At 40.4% G+C, this 20779-nt stretch overlaps 3 protein-coding genes across 7 annotated transcripts in view; 1 reads left to right on the top strand and 2 right to left on the bottom strand.

Annotated features, from left to right (window-relative positions):
- LOC123876119 (TNF receptor-associated factor 3) overlaps positions 1 to 20779 on the bottom strand; it is a 41074-nt gene that overhangs the window by 19093 nt on the left and 1202 nt on the right. For 2 of the 4 annotated variants that reach the window (XM_045922263.1, XM_045922264.1), the window contains exons 2-10: positions 19110 to 19223; positions 18700 to 18839; positions 18055 to 18268; positions 17689 to 17830; positions 17429 to 17598; positions 16516 to 16711; positions 14549 to 14664; positions 13695 to 13850; positions 12647 to 12883 (exon numbers count right to left, since the gene is read on the bottom strand). In XM_045922263.1, coding sequence (XP_045778219.1) covers positions 12662 to 12883; positions 13695 to 13850; positions 14549 to 14664; positions 16516 to 16711; positions 17429 to 17598; positions 17689 to 17830; positions 18055 to 18268; positions 18700 to 18839; positions 19110 to 19223 — 1470 coding nt within the window. In that variant the 3' untranslated portion in view covers positions 12647 to 12661. Of the gene's footprint in view, positions 1 to 11969; positions 12884 to 13694; positions 13851 to 14548; positions 14665 to 16515; positions 16712 to 17428; positions 17599 to 17688; positions 17831 to 18054; positions 18269 to 18699; positions 18840 to 19109; positions 19224 to 20779 lie in introns of those variants that run through there. The other 2 variants (XM_045922265.1, XM_045922262.1) reach the window with 1 other exon arrangement.
- Positions 614 to 2004, bottom strand: LOC123876134. Its single transcript, XM_045922289.1, has 3 exons — positions 1829 to 2004; positions 1508 to 1705; positions 614 to 840 (listed from the first exon to the last, which is right to left on the bottom strand). Exons 1-3 carry the CDS (start codon positions 1851 to 1853, stop codon positions 713 to 715), a joined length of 351 nt encoding a protein of 116 aa, XP_045778245.1. The 5' UTR covers positions 1854 to 2004; the 3' UTR covers positions 614 to 712.
- On the top strand, positions 2728 to 11975 carry LOC123876118 (NEDD8 ultimate buster 1-like). Of its 2 annotated transcripts, XR_006798264.1 has the most exons (14): positions 2728 to 2956; positions 3515 to 3774; positions 4046 to 4146; positions 4479 to 4600; positions 5138 to 5295; positions 6646 to 6842; positions 7550 to 7674; positions 8056 to 8219; positions 8795 to 8963; positions 9306 to 9392; positions 9827 to 9935; positions 10705 to 10780; positions 11241 to 11446; positions 11479 to 11975. XR_006798264.1 is itself a non-coding variant. In XM_045922261.1 (13 exons), exons 1-13 carry the CDS (start codon positions 2831 to 2833, stop codon positions 11365 to 11367), a joined length of 1821 nt encoding a protein of 606 aa, XP_045778217.1. In that variant the 5' UTR covers positions 2728 to 2830; the 3' UTR covers positions 11368 to 11975. The 2 variants fall into 2 exon arrangements, 1 of the variants encoding a protein (XP_045778217.1); XM_045922261.1 differs by having other exon boundaries at positions 11241 to 11975.

Raw genomic sequence — 20779 nt, forward strand, 5'->3', positions numbered from 1 at the left:
TAGCCACGGACGCTCAGGCGCGAGGCGCCGTGATTCTTTAAATTGACATAACTTTTTTATTTATGAACCGATTGACATGAAATAAACACTAAATCCTAAGTGAAGCTTACTACAATATATTAGTGAAAACCGTATCTAAATCGAATAAGCCGTTTCTGATATTAGCGTGCACAAACACACAGACAAACAGACAAACAGACAAACAGACAAAAAAAAATCAATTACAATTTCGGGTTCGGCATCGATATAATAACAACCCCTGCTACTTTTTTTTTATATATTTCCATTGTACAGACACCACTTTTCTACAATTTTATTATATGTATAGATTATATCAAACACGCTATGGATACCTAGGTATTATATACTTATGTGATTTTAGTTGGATACTCTAATTAAAATTGATGGCGATACCCATTCAATGTTCAAAGCATTTCAAAGTAAATGCTTCAGGCTTTCAGCCACAAGCTTAATTGGCCGTAAAATAGTTGCAATTGATTGGCTGGTTTTAATACTTTGTTTCAGGATAATAAATCACGCGTAATTGTGATGCACGGGTAAGTACTAAGTAGACATAAATTTAGCTTTTTTTTAACCCCTTCATCTTTTTTGGGAAATATTACCTGAATTTTTTCAAAAGTTCATTGCCACAGTAATTCAACACTTTATTGAGTCAAAGTTTTGGGCGAATTCCATCCAAGGTCAAAGTATTTTATTTTTTGCTAAACTTTTGCAGGACCTGCTTGATAGGTTCGATGTAACCAGATTCTTTTCCGATAGCTACCAGATCTCTTATGATCCTCCTTGTGCGTCGATCGATTTCCGTTTCCCCGTCGTGCTCTGTAAAAATTAAAAAAAAAAAAACAAAACCCGGCTGTGATTTTTTAGTTTTGCACTGCATAATGTCTGGATGCTTATTAGAAGGTCAAATAAAGTATGTACCTAGAGACCCTATCTACACAAAAACCGGCCAAGTTCAGACTCGCGCACCGAGGGTTGCGTACTTGGGTATTTTTTCCGTGCACGATAAATCAAAAATTGTTATGTATAAAAATAAATAAATAAACTGTTTTAGAATGTAAAGGTACCCTTTCATATGATATCCCACATGGTATTAGTTATTTACTTTGAAAATTGAAACACAATTTTTTTTTTAATGATGTGACCACACAAATTCATGGTTTTCGGATTTATTTCTTTACTTGTGCTATAAAACCTACTTACCAGCCAAACATAATTCTAGGTCAACGGGAAGTACCTTATAGGTTTTCTTGACAGACACGATGGACGGACGGACAGACAGACAACAAAGTGATCCTATAAGGGTTCCGTTTTACCTTTTGAGATTCGGAACCCTAAAAAATAGGTTACCTATATGTAGGTAATTCTAAAACAGAGAAATGCTTGTGCAGAAAAGAAATACTAGCCTTAGTTATAACCCGACGATGGGTTTATGATGAAATGATGAGTGAAGAACAATACTGACCAGTAAGGCCGACTTTCTCACCTTCCTCGACAGATTTCCCGCCTTGCCTGCGAGTCTGTTTCAGTTTCTTCTGGAACTGCATGGAAGCGCGCCGCCACAGCCTCTTGACCTGGTCAACCACGGGAGACGCGGCCAACTGTTTGGCCAATGCGTGGACGTCTTCCATGTTGGCGGTCAGTAAAATGTACGACTCACATGTGTGAAGGATTAACAACGTTGCTTGGGAAATAGAAAACAAGAAATTCATGAAAATAGTAACCGGTTTACTAAAAACCTGACAAGTGCGAGTTGACCTTGCGTTAAGAAGGTTCCCTACCAAGAATATATATTCTTATTTCTTACCTAATATCAGCACTAAAGCCTTCATTTTCTATGGCTCCGTAAAAACTTTAAAATACGCCTAATGCTGTGTAAGACTTGATAAAGATTAAAGATAGGTTTTTAATTTGTACTTAATCAAAAATTATTGAGTTTTATTGAGTGTAAAATTAAAAGGTTGTATTATTGTATTAGTGCACTGTGCAATGATTATTTTGTTTGATGATTAAATTAATTACATCGTAGAATGATCGTAGATTATTAAGTTTATCACACTAATATTATAAAGGAGAAATTTTGTATGTGTGTGTGTGTATGTTTGTTACTCCTTCACGCAAAAACTACTGGACGGATTGGGCTGTTTAGAATGGAGATAGATTATACCCTGGATTAGCACATAGGCTACTTTTTTCCCGGAAAATCAAAGAGTTCCCACGGGAATTTAAAAAACCTACATCCACGCGAACGAAATTGCGGGCATCAGCTAGTAGCCATATAAGAGGAGTGTCCTTCAAGCGCGTTCCATACACACAAATTTCGATTCTTATTAGGAAACTCATTAAAAGTAGAAATGCTCTAGAAACTAATAATTTACATACAAATGTTTGAACTTGTGTAAATCGATATATCGAAATGATTTTTTGTTTTATTTAAACCGACAAAAAGTTTTGACTCTAAAGTTGAAATCTAGCGCACTTTGACTTCGTTTAGATTTCATTTAAAACGAGAAAAAACGAGCGCCAGCTGCCTGAGCCAGCATGGGTAGTTAAATCGCTGTTATTATTAATTTATTAGATCCAGCCTTTGTTTGCATGGCTACCTTTGCCACCCTTTGCCCTGAAAAAAAATATTGACAGCTACTGACAGCTTGCTGACAGTGACAATGATTCTTGTTTGACATTGACAGTTGCTGTCAATGTCAGTGCCAGCTGTAAAATTGTTTTGTTTTGGCTGATTTTGCTAATTTTACTCCAAAATCGTAATTTTGCAAATCATTTCGTTGTTTGAACGTGAGATTGAAGAATCATGGAGGCAGGTCTCGAGCACGAAGACCTGTTAATAAAATTGCGAGCGAAACTAAACGAAGAAAAGATCAAGTTGTGGGAGGCCCCATATTATGTCAGCGGTGATGGGATATCACAAAGCCTGAAGGTTTGTTTATTACTTAAACGTGATTATAATTATCGTGATAGAGCGGTGATAGCATCTGTGAAGATGTCGCTCTTCTATTCGAGACTTCAGGGGCTTGATCCCGGGCCACGCACCTCTAACTTTATTTAAGGGAAAATTGAAAAAAAACCATTGTTAGAAAAGACATTAGATACCCGATTAATAATAACCTCTCAGAAAAGTTTTAATGGTATTTAAGTTATGGACATTTTGCTAATATTATTTTAATATTTTGTGTGAAGTATTTAATGTAGGTAATAAAATAAATTTACTAAACCATGTACTATACAAGTTGTTATATCATAATTCATAACATATTGTATGCTTAGGTATAGGCAGAATTTGGCTGGATCCTTTTTGTTTTTGTAACAACTCTATTGTTTAATTTTTGAAGTAAAAAGTGTTTTAAGTAATTAAATATCTCCTTTTAGGGTCAAGGCAAACATCATGAGGGAACCTACATATATATGTATATGGTATACTTCCAAACTTAATAATCAATATTCCATAATCTTTATACTCACTTACTCTTGTTTTCAGGACTTAGCAGCCAAGTATGCTGCATCACTAAACATAAACGAAGACCTAGTCACCCAAGGTCTTCATGAATTGCAACTACACTCGCTAGACCGTTTGAAAGCTAATGAGGAGTTTGCGGAGTCTGGGCTGGCCACGTTGCGGGTGAGGGCCACGGTGCCGGGGGAGAAGCCTGGCGTGCTGAAGATATTGAAGAGGCTCAGTATTAGGGGAGAGGAGCTGGTTGAGTCAATAGCCGAGCTGCTGAATGTTGATAGAAATAGGTAATTATTAGATGGTAGTAATTACAATAATCGACAGTCAATATAAGACTTATGCAAGTGCTACTTGATATCCCCAGCTATTCTCCAGGAAGCCCTTGGCAACCTTAGTGGTCTACTTGGCTTCTGGAATGAGCTTGCATGGCTGGAGTGACAACTCCAGTTGAGTCACTGGACAGGAACCTGCTCAGATAGAAAAAAGAGAAAGAAACAGTCAATATGAAAACGATTGTTTTTTATATAATAATTCTAAGATTTTTTTTTCTGTTTATAGAGTAAAGTTGATACACAATGGAAAACTGATAAAACCAGATCCAAGCTTGGAGGAGCAAGGGATCAAGAATGGAGCTCAACTTATGGCACTTGTTATGGCTGGTGAGTTAAATTAGGGCACAATGCACACCTGTTGAGTGCAGTGGAGCGGTAAGCAGTATCTAAACGAAAGTCAAAACATTTATTCAAATTTTCTACCATTGTACTGTTTGATGGTCAATTGTTAAATTTGTAAGATAATGATGTAGGTAATGGTGATAATTAATTATGTAAACTTAAAACTAAAGCTATGAGGGTTCCAATCGCGCTCAGGTCTGAGAAGAGCTCATAACAAACTCAGTTGGATATTCATAAATAATCTAAAAATTGCCCCAATTTGGACTTAAACCTTAATTTAAAACTTGTACTAACTTTCTTGCAAATATTTGTTGCAGAATCCCCAGAGCAAGTGACAAAGGAAGACAAGATGTACATGGAAATGAAGTCTACGCTGGACGACGCCACTCTGCTGTCCGAAAACGTCGAAGGGTTTGGTGATGATGATGAATATATGAAGGTATATCTTTTTATAAGATTACTTTATTGAGTCACTCCATGTTAGTGTTAGAGCATGCTATTTCAATCTGCATTTACAGGCGTTACATACTCAAGAGTGAGATGCACAATGTTTCGATTCCATAAAAAGAAACAAATACATCTATGGAATTTAGCCTGCGAGAGAATGAGATAGAATACATTGTACAGTATTTCCTATTGTTTCCTATTTTAGTAGCCACTAGCTTATTACCGTAACTTCATGTGGACTACTCAAATTTCAAACCCCTATTTTACCCCCTTAGGGGTGGAATTTTCAGAAATCTCATTCAACAGTTCCCATGGGATTTTTAAAAAACCTTAAATCCACGCGGACGCAGTCGCGGACATCGTCTAGTAATAAATAAACCCTACAATCATCCTAATCTTGATACTCTGCATTCGTCACATTCTTTCTAAATTTAGTTTTTTTTTTTGCTTTCGCTTGCACACATAAATAAATAAAATTAATGTTTTTTTAATAAACAGTATTTTTACAAGATTTTATTTATCATCACAGCTTGAAGACCAGTCCGGTAAAACAGTGGAATTACCACCAGCAGAGAGAAAGGCTTTGCTAGTAGGGTTGGCGCTACATGAGCGCGGGAGAGCCGCCGCTAAGAAGAAGGACTATTCGCTGGCTCTTGTACTATTGCTGGAGGCTGATCGCCAGTTGAAGTAAGTTGAATACAGCTTGAAGACCAGTCCGGTAAAACAGTGGAATTACCACCAGCAGAGAGAAAGGCTTTGCTAGTAGGGTTGGCGCTACATGAGCGCGGGAGAGCCGCCGCTAAGAAGAAGGACTATTCGCTGGCTCTTGTACTATTGCTGGAGGCTGATCGCCAGTTGAAGTAAGTTGAATACAGCTTGAAGACCAGTCCGGTAAAACAGTGGAATTACCACCAGCAGAGAGAAAGGCTTTGCTAGTAGGGTTGGCGCTACATGAGCGCGGGAGAGCCGCCGCTAAGAAGAAGGACTATTCGCTGGCTCTTGTACTATTGCTGGAGGCTGATCGCCAGTTGAAGTAAGTTGAATACAGCTTGAAGACCAGTCCGGTAAAACAGTGGAATTACCACCAGCAGAGAGAAAGGCTTTGCTAGTAGGGTTGGCGCTACATGAGCGCGGGAGAGCCGCCGCTAAGAAGAAGGACTATTCGCTGGCTCTTGTACTATTGCTGGAGGCTGATCGCCAGTTAAAGTAAGTTGAATACAGCTTGAAGACCAGTCCGGTAAAACAGTGGAATTACCACCAGCAGAGAGAAAGGCTTTGCTAGTAGGGTTGGCGCTACATGAGCGCGGGAGAGCCGCCGCTAAGAAGAAGGACTATTCGCTGGCTCTTGTACTATTGCTGGAGGCTGATCGCCAGTTGAAGTAAGTTGAATACAGCTTGAAGACCAGTCCGGTAAAACAGTGGAATCAATCAAGCAGCCTGTTTGGGTCATCTGCTGGACATAAGCCTTCTCTGAAGCATACCATCATATATGGTTCCCCATCTTCCTCATCCACCCATTTTCCGCTAACTTCTTAAGGTCTACAGTCCAGCAGGCTCATACTATGATTGCTGGTAAGCGGTCCATGATTTTCCATGGTTCCATGATAGACATGGACTGCCCACATATGCCCGCCTGACGATATGTCAAATATGAGGTTATGGTGACGTACAATCAAAGAAAAATAGGGCTACTGTAGGCGTGACTGTAGGCGTACCAGTGACGTCGAAGCCTTGACGTTTTTTTACAAGTTCCCTAACAGTGGTGAACTGTGGCGACTCTACAGCGTTCTATAGTATGGCATATTATTGTAAATTGAACAATTGAAAAGAGCAACCGCCGAGTTTCTTGCAGGTTCTTCTCGGTAGGAATGGCATTCCGTAAGTAACTATTCATAACCAGGGGTAAGTTATTTTGACGATTCAAAAACACTTGTAAAAGTTTACTTGAATAAAAATTTGTTCTATTCTATTCCATATTCTATTCAAGAGTGGTTAATTTTATTTAATTGGGCCTTAAGAGTACAACTTTGTCCATAGTGAATGCAGGTCCACGATCCTGAGTTCGGTAGACAACGTGGCTGTTCTTCAGTTGGACATAGCATGGTGCTACCTGTGCCTACAGAACCTTTCCTCGGCCAACGACGCGGCGACGAGATTGGCTCGCGCTGAGAAATCCTTCACTGCGACCTACGGGGAGGACCAGCAGAGGCTGATTGCACTTAAAGGGACTAACGGTGAGTGAAGCGAGCGTATTATCTAACTTTTCGTACTAGGGTGTGTGAGTAGTTTCCTCGAAGAATGAAGAAATCTGCAGGAGAACCAAGACACTGACATAGTCCAAACCAGTAAGCTGAAGTGGCTGGTTTTAAGTTTACGTAATTAACTATCACCATTACGTCATTATCTTACAAATTCAATAATTGACAATCAAAACATGGGCTCAGCGCCATGGGGACTATAATTTTTTAGGGTTCCGTAACTCAAAAGGAGAAACGGAACCCTTATAGGATCACTTTGTTGTCTGTCTGTCTGTCAGTCTGTCCGGTCCGTCCGTCTGTTCGTCGTGTCTGTCAAAAAACCTATAGGGTACTTCCTGTTAACCTAGAATCATGAAATTTGGTAGGTAGGTAGGTCTTATAGCATAAGTACAGGAATAAATCTGAAAACTGCGAATTTGTGGTTACATCATTAAAAAAAAATTAAAATGTGTTTCAATTTTCAAAATAAGATAACTATACCAAGTGGGGTATCATATGAAAGGGCTTTACCTGTACATCCTAAAACAAATTTTTATTTATTTTTAAGTAAAATAGTTTTTGATTTATCGTGCAAAATGTTGGAAAAAATACCCGAGTACGGAACCCTCAGTGCGCGAGTCTGACTCGCACTTGGCCGATTTTTTTTTAATCTGATTTGGAAGCAACAATATTTTGTGTTGCAGCAAATGAGCGCGTGCTGTTCATGCGTCTATACTTGCTGCAAGGTATCGTGGCGTACCATCAGAACAAGCGCGCGCAAGCCAGGACCTTGCTGGAGAAATCCGAGGCCGAACTCAAATATCTCAAGGTTTGCCCGTTGCTCTGTGGAGTTAAACTTCCAAACTTGTAGGAATTTTACCCGACTACGCAATTTGTAGGATTTTTACCCGACTACGCAATTTGTAGGATTTTTGCCCGACTACACAATTTGTAAGATTTTTACGTCACTACGCAACTTGTAGGATTTTTACGTGACTACACAATTCGTAGGATTTTTATCCGACTACGCAATTTTAGGATTTTTACCCAACTACAAAACTTGTATGATCTTTGCTATCCGAAATCTGGAAATAATGTGTCAGTGGGTCAAAACAAATATCTTTTAAACAAATAACACAGAGAAAGGGAAAGAAAAAGTAAAGTTTTATTAATTTTTGGTTCAAATAAAACAAACTATATTCTATTAAAGGTGGATGAAACTTCAGTTCAAGCGCTGATGGAACTGGGCTGGTCCCGGGGACAGGCCATGACGGGGCTGAGGGCCACTGGAGGTGACCTGGACAGAGCACATCACTACTTGGAAGACAGGCGGAGGGAGCGCGAAGAGGCGCGGGAGAAGCATAGACAAGAGAGGTGAGTGGTTTGTTGCTAATCCATATAATATTATAAATGTTTTGCATTTATAATATTAGTATGGAAGTATGGATCTAGTAGTATGGATTAGGGTCTGTCTGTCTGTCTGCTAGCTTTTCACGGCCCAACAGTTTAACCGATTTCGATGAAATTTGGTACAGTGTTAGCTTACGTCCCTGGGAAGGGGCTGTTTTTTATCCTAGAAAATCAAAAAGTACCCACGGGATTCTTAAAGTTCCATCCGTTTAACCGATTTATATTGGCATGCAGATAGCTATTATGACGTAGGCATCCGCTAAGAAAGGATTTTTGAAAATTCAACCCCTAAATGGGTAAACCCACCGCTAACCCGGTAAGGGCGAACACGAACGCTGTGCGGGTGTGCGGGGCACCCCCCCGCCTCATACCCCGATTGACATCCGTGCATGTCGTTTTTGTTTTTTGTATTTTCTAGCCCGTAGTTTTAAGCTTAGTTTTATTTTGTCACGTCAATCTGTTGCTCCGTTGCGTGATTGAAGGATAAACAAACAAGCAACCACACTTTTGCAATTATTATATGGGTAGTGATTTTGCAGGGAACAGCGCAAACTCGGCATCTGCGAAGATGGTTCCGCAGTGAAACCGCAGTTAGTGGAAGCTCTACAAGCCATGGGCTACACGCGGCGGCTCGCAGTCTGCGCGCTGCGGAACTCTAACAACGTCGTTGCGGACGCTGTCAGGCTTATACAGGAGCAACCCGAGTTGGTGAGGCCGTCATTCTAAGTGTGTGTGTGTGTGTGTGTGCCTGTGTGCGTGTGTGAGTGTGTGTGTGTGTGTGTGTGTGTGTGTGTGTGTGTGTGTGTGTGTGTGTGTGTGTGTGTGTGTGTGTGTGTGTGTGTGTGTGTGTGTGTGCGTACTTACGTGCGTGCGTGCGTACGAGTGTGCGTGGTGCGTGCGTGTGTATGCGTGGTGCGTGCGTGCGTGTATGGGTGTGTGTATTTCTGCGTGGTGCTTACGTGCGTGTGTGTTGCATTACCCGTGCTCAGTCCCACTCTCACTGAGTTGATGATGATGAATGACTGTAATGATAATTATTATTTGTTGCAGTTAGTGGATAGCGATGACTCGGACGACACGGAAACCCCAAGCTCGGACGATTCACTCGTGGAACCCGATAACAAACTCGTTGCGGAGGTAAGGAGGAACAAGCTTGTGAAGTTTCTAAATACACTCCAGTATATCCAGTAAAATATCGATAAGAATTTACGTTACAAGAAGAAGACATTTTTTTTATAGGAAATCTGTCTTTATATTTATTCCTTAGATAAAAGTTATTGACGATTGAAAAATCGGTCCTAAGTCAGATAAATACGAACAGGTAGGTATCACATCACACTAATATTACAAAGGCGAAAGCTTGTGTGTATGTGTGTGTTTGTTAGTCTTTCACGCAAAAACTACCGGGTGGATTTGGCTGAAATCTAGAATGAAGATTGATTATACCATTATTATTTTTATCCCTGAAAATTAAAGAGTGCCCACGAGGTTTTTAAAAACCTATATCCACGCGAACGAAGTCGCGGGCATCAGCTAGTAAAATATAAATGGTTTGTTGTTATATTGTCTAGTTGGAAGCGATGGGGTACCCCGTAGACGAAGCCCGCAGTGCGCTGCGTCTAGCACATAACCACATCAGCAAAGCCGTTGACTTGCTTGTGGGCTGGTGCTCTCAACCATGTGAGTACTAGTAATATAGCTGGTAAACATCGCAAAAAAATATATTAAAAAGTGTGTTATTTCTTGTGCAATATACAAGTGTAGCGGTTGCCACATTCGCAAGAAGATGTCGCTTCTAAACTCAAACAATCAACAACGCTCGAAACACGAACCACAGCCTGATAACTCACGACCTACGGCCTAGATGGCAGCACGGGTAGCTTAATTGGAAACTCAAGGAGAAACACGCAACTTTCAATCGCATTGACAGAGCGTTTACCAAATTGCACTATATATAGAAGTTTCGACACACAACCGTCGGCCCAGCTGGCGCTACCGAGCACAACACTATTCCCATTTGGTACGGTCGAGCACACAGACACGGCTTCCGTACACAAGGAACCAAAAGCTTAATTTGCTATAATCCGCTAAACCAGGCAAATCTTACAATGCACAAAAGGTCTACATTTCCTGAGGATGCTCCTGTTTCGGGGTGAAACGTGCGTCGAGTGGTTTTGGGATCTGTGTGGTGCTGCATGGTGGTGGTGCTTATTTCTTGTTTGGTGGCTGGCTTTTCCTGCATATTATAGCGGATAGCATAGCGGATTATAGCAAAGTAAGCTTTTGGTTCTTTGTATATCATGGACTTCCGCAAAGTAACGCCTCCTTCAACACAACATTCTTGTACGATGTTACTGAACTCTTCGTGTAAGAGTCTGACTCGCATTTGATCAGTTTTTTCCCACTCAGCTTTCACTAAACAAACTATAACTTACTTTTCGAACTACAGGCGATCCGACAAACCCGTCCACGAGTGCCGCGATGGTTTCGCGAAAGAAGCAGAAGCAAGAAATCAGAGAAAAAAGGTACACTTTCATGGGTAGTATATAAACGCTAAAATAAATTTTGATTTTAATCCGACCTGCGGCAAAGCCAAAAGGAAGGATTATGATTTTAGGAGTCTATATATGTATGTAAGTTTGTATTTATGTGTGTTTCATTGTAGCGTCTAAAATACTGACCCGATTTTGATGAATGAGGTGTCAATCGATTCGTTAGTATGGCCCGAGTGACATAAGCTATATTTTATACGAAAAAATTGACCTAACGGATATTACATCGAAAAAAGTGGTTTCCAAAAAATTTTTTTTGCCATTGTATCGAGTGGGGTGTCCAATGAAAGAGGAAAAAATTCTGAGCTCATGAATATAAATATACAGGAAAATTAAATTATACCAAGCGACAGAAAAACAAAACTATAATATTTCAGCGTTTATTAAGACGATCGCAGTCGGGTTTTAGTTTTCAACTTTATCTTGTTTATAGGAGAAAACAGCGCGAGTTGGCTTTGCGTCGCCTCAAGACTGCAATACGGACTGATGAAGACGACTACCTGAGCGCTTCGCTGGCTGAAGAAGAACAATTTCTGGCGCAGTACAAATCACTTCTTTGAGACTCATATACTTTTATACTAGCCCAACCGCCCAGACTTTGCTCGGATGGAATATTTGGGTTTGTTGCAGAAAACCCAAGCCAGCCATAGTCCTCCAGCGTGGCCGACTATGGCCCAAACCCTTATCATTCTGAGAAGAGACCCGTGCTCAGTAGTTGACTGGTAATGGGTTGATTATGAAAATACTATTTTGTGCAATTACACCGACCGTTTTGTTCGCCAGGTCATCAAACCTGAGGGTGGTTTTTGAGGTTAACATTGGTAAAATATGTTAGTCACTTAATGGTACTGGAGTATTCGCAATACCAATATAAAAAGAAAAGGACTAAACAACCTTAATTTAATTTAGAACTGTCAAAACTCGTAACTTTAGTTTCCAGTCGTGAGCCTATTGGTTTTTGTAGAGTAGCAACCTAAAAATCAATTTCTGTCCTTTTTTAGCAATATTAAAAAGAAAAGGATGCAGATACAATTTAGTTCTTTGCGTGTCTAATTTATATGTATAGATTTTGTCGATGGTCTATTCTTATACATACTCGTATTATATAGTATATTAGATAAAAGAAATGTGTATCTAACGGCAATAAATAAAAATGTTTACTGTTAAATGTATTTTTATTTATAATCCTTAATTCTATCAATAGTTACATAAGAGGTAGTCACTTATATTTAACAGAGAGGAAGAGTTAGTTTATTGTAAAGAAAATAAGTAAATATAGTAAAATATTCTAAAAGTTATCATGACTGCGCTTAAATTGATAATTTTAATGTAAAATTGTTTTTGTCATGGTTGTTGTTTAAAATAATCACCAATAAAAAACTGATGCCGAAAGGGCATTCCATATCCTAGCGGTTCGAATCAGAAACGAGGAGGCAAATCGCTTCGTACGTGTCCGTGGAATTTCGACTACGTACAGATGCAGACTTTGACGATGCCTTGCAGTACGATAAATAGGTAAAGGAGAAACCAGGTCAAAAAGTTTTTCGGCTTCATCGATACTCTATCCACGGAGAAAAGTTATTATACAGCTCTCTGTTACGAATCTCATACAAATGACAGACAAAAAGTCCAAACACAAACGAAATGATGTTTTCTGTACTATTGCAGAAACTGTACAAAAAACATTCAAAATTCAATTCGAAAACATAGTTTCGTTTGTGACTGGTTGGTCACTCAAAATGGTTAACGCGCACAGGCTTTTTTGTCTTTGTCTTTTGTAAAGGATTGAGAAACAGAGAGTGCCCTATAGTAACTTCTCTCCGTGTTAGAGTGCAGTATAAATAAATAGGTTTGTCACTGATTAACAAGAAACTCCAAGAACATAACATCGTTTTTGATGTATTCAAACTTGTCCAGGCTGGTGTGTGGTATGAAGATGTACTGCCTCTTCATCTGGATGACGCCCATGTCGAGGGTTTCCGTGGACTTCGTCTTCTCGTCACCCGTTTCGTCGTAATCATGTCTTTTTGAGGAGGATTTTCGACGAAGATCGAGGGATTTTACTATGTCCATTGCCTGTGGATTAAAGATCATATTATGTCAAAAGCTGTGATAGCCTAGTGGTTAGGAGCTCCGCCTCCTATACGGAGGTCGGGGGTTTGATCCCGGACATGCAACTACCGGATAACACCGGACGCAACACGGATAACCGAAAAGTTAGGTATTTTCGGTGTTATGTACGTTTTTGCTTTAACGATGAAGGAAAACATCGTGAGAAAACCTGCCTGCCTGAGAGTTCTCCATAATATTCTCAAAGGTGTGTGAAGTCTGCCAATCCACATTATAATGCTAACGCTAAGGTCACAGGACCATTCTAGCAAAGTGTCGTTGGGTAGGTACTCAAGTGGTACCTTAAGGTAGTATTTTGGGACCTAAACTTTTCCTTGTATATGTAACCTTAGCACGTAGCTCTTTAAGAAAAGTCAAAAATATCCCTTCATCTGACCTGGTTCTTTTTAGCCGGCTGGTCCCGCAGTACCTATGATGCTGACACTAAGGTCACAGGACCATTCTAACAAAGGGTCGCTGGTTAGACACTTAAGGAGCACCTCAAGGTAGTATTATGGAACCTACACTTTTTTTTTTGTTTATGTATAAAGAAAACCTTTTTAAGAAGAGCTGAACAAAAATATTTCTTCATCTTACCTGGTTTTTGTTAGCCGGCTAGTCAATCAATGTGATGCTGACGCTAAGGTTACAGGGTCATTGTAAGAAAGGATCGCTGGTTTAGTACTCAAGGGGTACCTCAAGGTAGTATTTTGGAACCTATTCTTTATCTTATATATAAATGGAACCTTGGCTCGTAACTCTTTATCTTTCATCTGACCTGGTTCTTGTTAGCCGGCTGGTCGCGCAGTATGATGCTGACACTAAGGTCACAGGGCCACTCCAACAAAGGGTCGTAGGGCCCAGTGACAAGGCGCACGGTGCTGGTAATGTGACGGCCCTTCCACTTGCCGATGCCGTTCAGGTGCACTTCGGCCTGGGAATACGATCACAGTTGGGAAATGGTAGCAGCAGTTGGGAAAAGCAAAATTTTGCTCTAAACTTGTAATACTAATTGGACTCCATACTTGTATAACTAATATTGGTTCGAAAGATATAAGAGGCACTCGTTTTTATTCTAATTCTAAGCATTGCTTCATTGTTTAACGAAACGCTACGAGTGTCCACCACGTATCCAAGGAGGGCTTGGTTAATTGATTAGATTAGATTATTTATTTATTGCAAAACCGTCCATGGGTCTAGCGTCCATTCATCGCAGACGCTGCAAAAGTTTTTAGAAACGCCTTTTATGATTGACTAGCTGACGCCCGCGACTTCGTCCGCGTGGATTTAGATTTTTCGAAATCCCGTGGGAACTCTTTGGTTTTCCGGGATAAAAAGTAGCCTATGTGCTAATCCAGGATATTATCTATCTCCATTCCGAATTTCAGCCAAATCCGTCCAGTAGTTTTTGCGTGAAGGAGTAACAAACATACATACACACACACACACACACACAAACACAAACACATATACAAACTTTCGCCTTTATAATATTAGTGTGATGATCTAGCCCATACCAAGGCGAATCGTTATCATTAGAAACCGGGCATAAATCTTCTGACCATTAAAAATGTTCTGACACCCATCCAGTTACAGACTCGTCTGAACGTTGCTTAACTGTCGTAATCTTACCTTTAACGTGTAGCCGTATTTGCTGGTGCGGAACAGAGGACTGGTCAGGATTGAATCTTTCTCTTTGGCGTCTTTCATTCGAGCCGCGAAGTTGTCTATCCTCCATATTAGGTGACCTTAAAATGTAACATTTATAATACCTATAATAATAATTTAAAAGTTAGCTAGTAATTCTATGACTAATAGTGAATAGAATATAAAGGTTTCATGTTTGCCTCGTTTTGTTTATTCAATTTCCTAAATGTAATTTAAGTAGGTATATATTTTATAGCGGGTTGGGAAGCTGAAGTGGCAATGGGCAGGGCCTAGGTTCGAAAAACGATAGACATTGAGGGCTCAAAGTGCTTGAAATGCGACCTCATGCAGGACAGCGTAGTTGGAAACTCCTAACTGGTGGATGGACGATATCAAACGAGTCGCAGGGAGCATCTATCGGTTGAATATAGTGATGATTTATTTAAAGTAAACGGATACGGAATCCTAAAATGGTCAATAACCGTAAAGACATTGAATTTGGAGACCAGAAATAGTTTCTTCTGTCAAATGATTAAAACGTCTTCACATATAGATCGATAGACGATTATTTCACCAAGTTTTATCATAAGTCTTGATGATAAAACCTCTCCATAAATATGTTAAGCAATAAGTAAGTGGATCGTTGAACTATGTTGTCAGTCAGTGTGGCAATCGCAGTGAGCGAGAGGCATAACGTACAGAGATACAATACCTAGGCTTTGTATGCAAATGGGGTATTATCTAAGAATAATCAAAGCAAAAACTGTAGGTAATAAAGAATCTATTATTATAAGCATCCTGCCATTTATTTACCACTAGATGATGCCCGCAGCTTCGCCCGCGTATATTGGTCAGATCCCCTGCAGCATCAGGGTTGAGGAGTTGGAATCCAAATTTTTATAACAATGTCGAAAGTTCCCCTATCGATTAAAAAAAAAATACGCAAATCGGTTAAGAAATCTCTGAGATATCAGTGCATAGGTAGAAAAATAGTTACAACTCCTCCATTTTTAAAGTCGGTTAAAAAAGTAGCCTATGTTACTTCTTGGTTAATCCTCTACTTGTCTGTGAAAGTCCCCTTAAAATAGGTTTAGCCAATTAGCCCGTTCAAACAGACAAACACTCCAATTTTATTTATTAGTAAGTATAGTTATTATAAGCATAATGCCATTTATTTACCATTTTCAAGTATTGAGGTAGGTACCTACTGTTTCGACTTTTGGCAGAGTTAATTTCACTGCTTTTTGTACTACTTTTAATGATCTCTTAATTATTATTACCTACTTAAATTCTTCATCGAAGTCACTTATGTAATTATTCGGGCAGTGATCTTTTCTGAATTGATCAAGGATTTGGAGGCTTTAGCTGCTATAGTTCTGCTCGGTCAATTTTTTTTAAAGAATCTACCAGCCGTGTCAAACAATCCCTTTTTCTCCTCCAACTAAGCGTAAAGCATGTGCTAGGAGTAGAAACGACAATAGTGCAATAGATGCCGTGGAGTCAATGTCGCGTCATAGGTTTGACCATTGACTCGAGTTTGAACGTTATATATTACGGGTTTGAAAAAATACTAAATCACTAATATTGGTAAATAAATGTTCCTTGTTATTTATTGGATTGTGTTATATATTGTTTTGTGTAATACCTATAAAAATATCGCCAATTTTTGCGAGCTTTCCGATTACACCCTGTATTCCCTGTTATCAGCTAATAGTTACTATTTACCATCATCGCGAGCAAGTTCAGGGTTGTCCAAAATAACCCTAGTTTGAAAGTCTGCCAGCTTTCAGCGCATCTTGTGGTGAGAGCCCTTAGGTCTCGCGACTTTTTCTGCTCCCCCGTCTCCACTCTAGAGTCTGCTGTGGCTACCTCTAGGACTGCCTAGAGAATATTATGTGGCGCGCAAGTCGGATTGCAACGCATGCCGGGTAATATCAGTTAGTAGTATTTACCATTATCTCCAGCAAGTTCAGGGTTGTCCAAAATAACCCTAGTTTGAAAGTCAGCCAGCTCACTGCGCATCTTGTGGTAGGACTTGGTGAGAGCCCTGAGGTCTCGCGACACTTTGTCCATCCTGTTCGCCTGCTCCGCCGTCTCCGCTCGCGCGTCTGCCGTGGCCACCTCTAGGACTGCTAAGCGATCTATTGCCTGCAGAATCCATACTAATATTATAAATGCGAAAGTGTGTCTGTCTGTCTGTGTGTGCTAGGTTTTCACGGCCCAACCGCTGAACCGATTTTAATGAAATTTGGTACAGACTTGGGAATGGGATACATCCCGGGGAAGGACATTATGCTACTTTTTATCCCGGAAAATCAAAGAGTTCCTACGGGATTTAAAAAACCCGAAATCCAAGCGGGCGAAGCTGCGGGCATCCTCTAGTTGAAAATAAATTAAGGATTTTTTATTCCACAGCTACTTAGGAAATGGATGATGAGATGCTAGCCCACTTCCATCTAAGATGGAAGTGGGCTAGCTTGGAAGTGGGCAGTTCTGTTTTAATTAAATTAATAATTATTATTATTTAGCGCTTTTGAGGTCCACGTATCTAGGGTCACGCTTGACCACAATCCAACTGATGAGAAGCGACGATACGATCTTAGATGGGATGGGTTTGCCTCTTCAATCTTGTTTGAAAGATACCCGGAATAAAAGAATAGAATAAAATATATTTTTATTCAAGTAAACTTTTACAAGTGGTTTTGAATCGTCAAAATTATTACTGGTTCGGAATGCTTTTCCTATCGAGAAGAATTACTAGCAAGAAACACGGCAGTTGCTCTTTTCAAGTGTCCAATTTACAATAATATGTCATACTATACAAGCAATTGCAGCCCCGCGCACTGCTGGAGCGATAAAACTTACAGGTCTTTCAGCCGTAGTGTTCTGGATCTGCATCCTCAGCACCGACAGCTGCGCCAGCTGTTCCGACGAGCGCCGCGACTCCATCAGCTCACTCTCCAGCATCGCGCGACTCTCCGCGTTCCGCTCTCTCTCCTCTTCTACTGTCTGCTTTATGTACTCTATTACTTCCTCTGGAAAATAGTACAAAAACTCGAATACTGATAGTCACTCCTGAAAAGTCTGTTATCATTATAGAAACTAGAAATGTAAAATCTGTTTACCCAGGCTCTTGATGGTTCGGATCCTGTTATCATGCTGAGTCAGCGCTTGCTCCAGTAGCTCTCTCTCATGCTGCTCGTGAACCAAGCTGCTGACAGCACTCTCCAGTCGCATCACTGTCGTCAGCTGCTGGCTTTGCAACTCCTGGAATAGGAGGCACACCAACAAGGAATTCCATTATTCTACGACATACAACGTCTCTCTTGCCAACTGTTGACTTCGAAACCTATCATAATACTTTTTTCCTGTTTTTACTCTTTCTCTTCCTGTCTTATTTAATGTTTTCTCTTAGTGATTCTTGGTTATACTAGATAGACTAGTCAAGGGAATACTAGACAGAAGGGGCCAAAGCAGTTTCTTGTCATTACCTGTAAAGCCAGCTGTACATTGGACAGGTCGTGTTTGAACTGCGCTGCCCAGTTGGCGGCACGCTCAGCCTCATCGTCTACTGCACCTCGCAAAGACACCAGGGTCGAGAGGAAGTGCTGTGCTCGCTCCTCGACTAGTACCAGCTTAGATCTGAGGTTTTCCAGCTCTGTGGACTGGAGGTCTCGGTGGCTGGATTCTTCGGCCAGGAGAAGCCTATAGACCAAATAAAACCAGGTTTTTGAGGGTCATTCTAGTGTAGTGGCGAGTGCTATGCGGGAGAGACTCGGGAAATTCCAGGTTCAATTTTGCTGGTATGGTAGTAACTAAGCACGCCCATCCTCCCACCAGACCAGAGACAATTTAGATATTATAAATTCCAAAACTGCCACTGCCGGAAATCGAATCCAGGACCTCCAACTTATGAGACCATAGCGATCACTACTGCGCTCGGGAGGTCGTCATTTATACCGTACGTAAATACTGTGGGCCTCAGAGTTCGAGTAGCAACTCCACGAAACTATTGCATCAAAAACCTTTACGTATAAACACGCCACATACACCTAACCTAACCCACGTGCATAACCGTACAACGCGAATATGATCATTAAAGTGCTAAACGACTTATTGCCTTTGACTGTACTTACTTGATGGAAGTGACTTCCTTTTCAAGGTAGCTGACGCACTCCTCGAGAGGGAGGGACTTGGGGTTCCACGTGTGGTTCGTGACAGCGGGTGGAGACGGATCGGACAACCGCACGTGGCTTGGAGACGCTACGTCTCTGCTCTGAAAGACAAAACAATATTATCCATACTATTATTATAAGTGTGTCTGTCTGTCTGCAAGCTTTTGACGGCTCAACAGTTTAGGTGCAGAGTTAGCTTATATCCTGGGGAAGGACATGGGCTATCCCGGAAAAACAAACAGTTCCCACGGGATTCTTAAAGGCCCATCCGATTTATATGTTTGATACAAAGGTAGCTTGCATGCCGGAAATTCATCCCGGAAAATCAAAGAGTTCAGAGGCATCATCTAGTAATAAATAGAAGCAAGTACCTTTTCCATCTGCGGACACTCCTTCACATGGGTGTCCCTGTGTTTCCTCTGTATCCAGGCTCCGCAGCGCAGGGGACACTGCTCTAGTATACTGCCGCATTGCTTCAGGTGATTCTGCGAAATACAATATTTTTCACTCTAGTATAGAAGCAGGCGTTATTTTGTGGAAGTCCATGATATACAAGGAACCGAAAGCTTAATTTACTATAATCCGCCAAACCAAAGCAATCTGTATGGTGCAACATGCAGCATGCGAGATGCACCGCCCGCACTCCCACTGATAAACATGCAGGAATAGCAAGCCACCAAGCAAGCCACTCGCACCACCACCACGCAGCACCACACAAATCCCAAAACCACTCGACGCACGTTTCGCCCCGACACCGGAGCATCCTCAGGAGATGACCTTACAATGCCTAATTGCAAAGTTAGCCCTACTTACTGGCTGGCTTTTCCTGCATGTTTATCAGTGGAAGGGCGGGCGGTGGATATCGTATTGTTTGGTTTTTGCGGATTATAGCAAACTAAGCTTTTGGCCGGACGATCGTAGTCGGGTTTCAGTTTTCAACTTTATTTTTATATAACTTAAAATTGAATTGTATCGCCTCTTACTGATTTATACCGAAACCTTCAAAGTTTATCACCATTTTAATTACTTACCTATAAATTAATTTATGATTTCAATGACTTTAAAACAATTTTCATTATAATTTAAACCGGACCGCCACAATCGCTCTTAAATTTGCGACAATCGTTAATTCATTTAAAACTAGCTGATGCCCGCAGCTTCGCCCTCGTGGATTGGTCAGATCCCCTGCAGCATCAGGATTGAGGAGTTGGAATCCAATTTTTTTATGAAACAATGTCGCAAAGTTCCTCTATCGATTAAAAAAGAAATGACGCAAATCGGTTCAGAAATCTCGGAGATTTCGGTGTACATAGGTAGAAAAACACAACTCCCTTCTTAAAAGTCGGTTAAAAAGTAGCCTATGTTACACCCTGGTCAATCCTCTACTTGTATGTGAAAATCCCGTTAAAATCGGTTCAGCCGTTCCGAAGATTAGTCTTTTCAAACAGACAGACAGACAGACAGACAGACAGACAGACAGACAAAAATTTTAAAAACGTGTGATTCAGTTATGGTATCGTTCAAATAACCATATGACCTTAATATGTGGTAGTTATTTCGAAATTACAGACAGACACTCCAATTTTATTTATTAGTATAGATTATTTAAAGGTTACCTATATTTTTAAGGCTAAATACCTACTGATACATATTTTAAGGCTTCTCTGCCCATTTCATTTCTGTTAACTACTTTATCAAGGTAATAGGTGTTTCAAAGCCATCTTAAATTAAAAAAAAACCGGCCAAGTGCGAGTCAGACTTGCGCACTGAGGGTTCCGTACTCGGGTATTTTTCCAACATTTTGCACGATAGATCAAAAACACATAAAAATAAATAAAAATCTGTTTTAGAATGTACAGGTAAAGCCCTTTTATATGATACCCCACTTGGTATAGTTATCTTATTTTGAAAATTGAAACATATTCTAATTTTTTTTTTTAAATGATGTGACCACAAATCACGGTTTTCAGATTTATTCCTGTACTTGTGCTATAAGACCTACCTACCTGCCAAATTTCATGATTCTAGGTCAACTGGAAGT

The sequence above is a fragment of the Maniola jurtina genome, chromosome 21 (genome assembly GCF_905333055.1).
Source record: "Maniola jurtina chromosome 21, ilManJurt1.1, whole genome shotgun sequence".
Lineage (NCBI taxonomy): Eukaryota > Metazoa > Arthropoda > Insecta > Lepidoptera > Nymphalidae > Maniola > Maniola jurtina.